General features: G+C 41.1%; 1 protein-coding gene across 1 annotated transcript in view; it reads left to right on the plus strand.

The window, feature by feature from the left end:
• Window positions 1-1,254, plus strand: part of PPIF (peptidylprolyl isomerase F) — an 11,196-nt gene extending 9,942 nt beyond the window's left edge. Inside the window, exon 6 of the mRNA XM_018567825.1 lies at window positions 1,095-1,254. Within this exon, the coding sequence (XP_018423327.1) occupies window positions 1,095-1,230 (136 nt within the window). The 3' untranslated portion in view covers window positions 1,231-1,254. The remainder of the gene's footprint in view (window positions 1-1,094) is intronic.
• The last annotated feature ends 3,571 nt before the right edge of the window (window positions 1,255-4,825 follow it).

Below are 4,825 nucleotides of genomic sequence, written 5' to 3' on the forward strand. Positions count from 1 at the left end.
GTTCTGGCTTGGCGCAGTCAAAGCCCTGGTTTAACTCTAATTGAAATGTGGGGAATTTGAAAAAGGCAGTTCATTCAAGGAAAACTCACAAACTCTTGCAACTGAAGAAGTTTTTAAGAGGGAATGGTCAAAAATTCCACGTTGATGACAGAGTGCAAAATGCCGGCTAAAGGGGGCAGTATAAACTACTGAAGACAAAGTGTACTTTTTCCACAATACATCTAGTGGTATCTTTGTTGAATACATTTGTGTGGTTTTTTTTTTTGTTTTTTTGTTTGTTTGTTTTTGACTGAAGGTACACTGAGTGGCCAGATTATTATGACCACCCCATCAGTACTTTGTTGGGTCGTCTCGTGACTCCACGAGATGTTGAAAGGTGATGCGAGGAATCTGACACTGCACTGTTGCCCTTCTGTTGTCTTGTACCAGCCTTGCCACTCTCCGTTCTGCCCTAACATTGACTAGTCGCTGACGGCCGCAATTCGCACGTTCAGACCCAGATTTTCCGCTGACAGTCCAGTCTTTAAACACTTTAACAACAGCTGCTCTTGAACATTTAACGAATTCTGCTGTTTTGCTGATACTCGCTCCATGGCTCCGAGCGCCAACAATCATCCCACGTTCAAAGGCTGTTAAATCGCGTTGTTTATCCATATCTTCAGAAAAAAATCACTTCTACTGTCGTGGTAAACAACCTGCTTCCCTATTTATAATGGTCTGGCCCTCTAGCAACTTCAGCGCAAAATTATAGCTAATTTGCCTACAAACATCAGGTGGTCATAATAATCTGGCCGCTCAGTGTATAGTACCTTTTTCTGGTAAGCATTGTTTGAATGCAGATCTAAACTTTGCCTGTTGAAAAAGTCAGCAGTTACCATGTACTCACTTTTCACATGACTGTACATGTAATGTAATGTTTTAGGATTTATGTTTGAATTTGGATGGAAAGTTGGAGAGGGATATTGAACACTGATTGTATTTTTCTTGTGGTCTTTTATTTGATCTACAAGCCAATGTTGCATGTTCTAAATGAGGCTAATGAGTGTTTTGCTATACCCTGTATATTCATATCACCATTGTTCTTTTTTTCCTAGGCTGGATGGTAAGCACGTGGTGTTTGGTAATGTGACAGAAGGCTACGATGTACTGAAGAAAATTGAAGGTTGTGGACAGAAGGGTGGCCGCCCTACAAAAAAGATTGTTATTGCAGATTGTGGTGAACTTTCTTGATATCAACTCTTTCTTCCACGCTATAAATTTGTCTTGCAGCTGTGAATTACCTGTCCTCCTCCTGAGCAACCGGAAGTAACGTTACTCAGGGACCGAGAAATGTGATTTCTGCCATTTAAATCTAAAGCTAAAAAGACTAATCTTGGTACTACATTGTTTACCTCTTGCTATAGCATAAAATGACTTTGCTGATTTACTTGCGAGCAAAAGGTGATGGCAGCCGACGCGATCAAGACTACTGGAATATTTTGTAACACTGAAGCCAAGCACTTTGATCACTTTCATTTTTGGGATGTCTCACACTGGTTAGGCAAGGCTGTGTTTTTTATTCTAGTTGGATGGCTGTTTTCCCCAAAACGTTTACCAGGATGGATACCATAAATTGCATAGAGATGTTCCTTTTTACTGTACAAGACAGTATCAATTTTTCCTTACTGGATGATGAATACCTCACAGCTGTCATACTGTGTTTTTAATGCCCATAATCAGCTGTAATGAAAATTAATTTTTTCAAAGAGTTTTTTTTGTGTGTGTAACATGAACAATCATCCCGCGTTCAAAGGCTGTTTAATCGCGTTGTTTACCCAGATCTTCAGAAAAAAAATCACTTCTTGGGGGGTACTGGAAAAAATACATTGGGGGGTACTGGACCAGGCACTAAAACTAAACAGTAGTGTAATTACTTCAAGGGGTTTTCATACAAATAATAGGCCATGTAGAGGTGCTTGTGCCTTAAGGCACCAAAGTTATAAGCCACTTAAAGATTCAAATGAGGCAATGGACCTCCCATGTTCCTTTCAAATTTATGAAGTAAGAGTTCTATTCATTTTTCCTCAAAGTGGGAAAACTCCTTTTTGAAGTGAACATGTTAAATATGGGCTTTACCATTGCTGAATTAAATATAGGCTCTGTGGCTGCCATCATCAGCCTGGCTTTACTGTCCAGTGATTCAATGGCATGGAACAGGAATGCAGTCATTAAAGTCTGCTTTACCATCGTGCATACATTTAGTGACTCACCAGTTAGTAAGCCAGCATAAGTATAGCTGCCCCAGTGCCTACACCTTTTTAAAAACAAGTTAGGGATGTTGTTTACCACATATTATCCTAAGACGTTCTCTTGAACTAAACTGAATTGTAACATACTAATGTGTTCATTTTCAGGACATGTGTTTAGTTCCTGTTTCATTTTGTACAATGTCCTATGCAAACTGGATTATATACATATGCAAGCCTTGGCAATCGTTCAGTTTTCAGGGGACCTCCCCTTTGAGCTGTCATCTTCTGCTAGTCACATGCACACATTCAGACAGGGCTCACAACAGACTTTCATCCTTCGAAGGTTTAGTTCACTCATTATCACTGCACAGGAAATTGAGCTTCCTGAGAACAAACCAGAAAAATATCATAGTAACAGAGTTTTTAGCATTCATAATTTTTTGAATATATAATGTCATTGCACCCAGACTTAATAAAAATAGGTTCTTCTCAATACTTAAAGTATGAAACCTAAAAATATCAAATGGCTTCATAGTTACATACCGTATTTTTCCGTCTATAAGACGCCCCCATGTATAGGACGCCCCCCACTTTTCTTACCCAAAATTCAGAAATCAATATTTTCCATGCTTTTTTGCAAAAATTATTACATCCAGTTTACATTTTGCAGAGTAAGACAGCCGCCTCCTGGTATTGGTATTTACCGGGATTTTTTTTTGTTTTCTGACATTTTATGGGCTCCGAATGCTCCGACATTACCGCTCCCTGTTACATCTGGGCACTGGCTACAGGCTCTCCGCAGCATCAGCTGACGTCTGGTACATAAGGCTCATGATTGGAGGAAACCTGTTAGCTTGTCTCTGCAATCGGAAGTTTCACTCGTGAGGCTAGTTTGCAGAGGGATCGGCAGTTTCGCAACACCCCTCCATTTTTTAGGTAAATATTTTTATGAAAAAGTATAGTCTTATACATGGAAAAATACAGTAGTTACATAGTATTTGGGGTTGAATAAAGACGTACGCCCATCAAGTCCAACCCATATAGGTCCACGAATCATCTCATTCTTAGGGATACTGGTATCCCTGGATATTACGGCCCCTCAAGAAATTTTCCAAACGTTTCTTGAACAAATCTACACTCTTGGCTGAAATCACTGCCGATGGCAGTGAGTTCCAGAACTTAAGCGCTCTTACTGTAAAGAACCCTCTTCGCCCCTTGTGCTGGAATTTTTTCTCCACCAACTTTAGGTGGTGGCCTCTAGTCTTTGTAATGGAGTTAATCTCAAAGCTTCATGAGCTGTTATTTTGAAAAGTTGACAATAACAAGTCATTAACTATGCACATTTCTACTACACTTTGAATGATCAAACTGGTGTTTTGTATACTAGCAGCTAGTAAAGGGCATACTTTCCCCGACACCTGTGGTATTAATATTGTTTTTGTAATGCAAAGGATTCTTTTATAACTGGTACTTTTTGTGTTTTAAAATGTTTACAACACTTGCACAATAAAATATATGTTTTAATACAAAATAGTAATGTTTGATCTTCTTTAAGCATGGGATTTTTGTCTGAGCTTATTAAATCTTGAAATATTGCAGATCTGTCATTCAGAATAAATGAAGTCTTGACATTTGGTGGTGACAGGATGGATTTCATGCACATATAAAAATATTCCTTTTTGTTATGCAGCTAGTTTGTGTGTATGTATAATAATGTGTGTGTGTACATGTATAGCCAGGATTGGTAAAACTGGTGGAATATGTGGCAAGAGCTTTGTAGAATTTCAGAATGGGTGTAAATGCAGGCTATTTGACTAAGTATTGTGATTTTAAATGCTTAGTCAGGATTGGTGGTTTAGTTTAGGGGGCTGACACCTTTGTCTGGTGAGGACTAAAGCTGATCATCCACAGGTTGCATTTTGGCTGATTTTCTGCTTAATCTGTAAATGTCAGCTGTAAGTGAAGTTTGCCACCCTCTTTCACGATCACTGGCTTTAATTGCATGGCTGTTGAAACCCAAGTCTTCGGAGACTGGTCACTTAAAGGAGAACTATCGGTCAGGGGTTTTCCCCCATAGTTCTCCTTAGGGTAACGGGAGGACACAAACTAGCGTCCTCCCGTTACCCTAAGCTCAGTATACCGCGAGCTACAGCTCGCGGTATACTGAGACGCCGGAGCGGATCCCGACATCGATGTCGAGATCCGCCCAGCTGCGTGAGTGACAGCTGGCTCTGCCTATCTAGAGGCAGAGCCAGCTGTACCCGCCCCCTCCCCCGTCCGTTCCGCCAGTCAGCGCTGGCAGATCGGAGCGGGGAGAGGGGAATCCAGCCCCTCCCCCTGTCACGGCAGAGAGCCGTGACAGGATCGAGAGGTGAGCGAACCCGGTATGTGTTCGCTCACCTCCCGATCTACTGAGCCGACCTGTGACAGTCTCATTGTCACAGGTCGGCTAGAACTATGAGGTGAGTGGAAATCACTCATCTCATAGTTCTCCTGAAGTCCATAATTCTCACTCAGCTAAGAAGTCTACCTCCCATAATGTCTACTATCGCACTTGGAAGGCAGTGGCAGACCTAAGGAACAAAGGGTCCCTGCGT

This window comes from Nanorana parkeri, unplaced genomic scaffold (genome assembly GCF_000935625.1).
Source record: "Nanorana parkeri isolate BGI_ZX_2015 unplaced genomic scaffold, ASM93562v1 scaffold1100, whole genome shotgun sequence".
NCBI lineage: Eukaryota > Metazoa > Chordata > Amphibia > Anura > Dicroglossidae > Nanorana > Nanorana parkeri.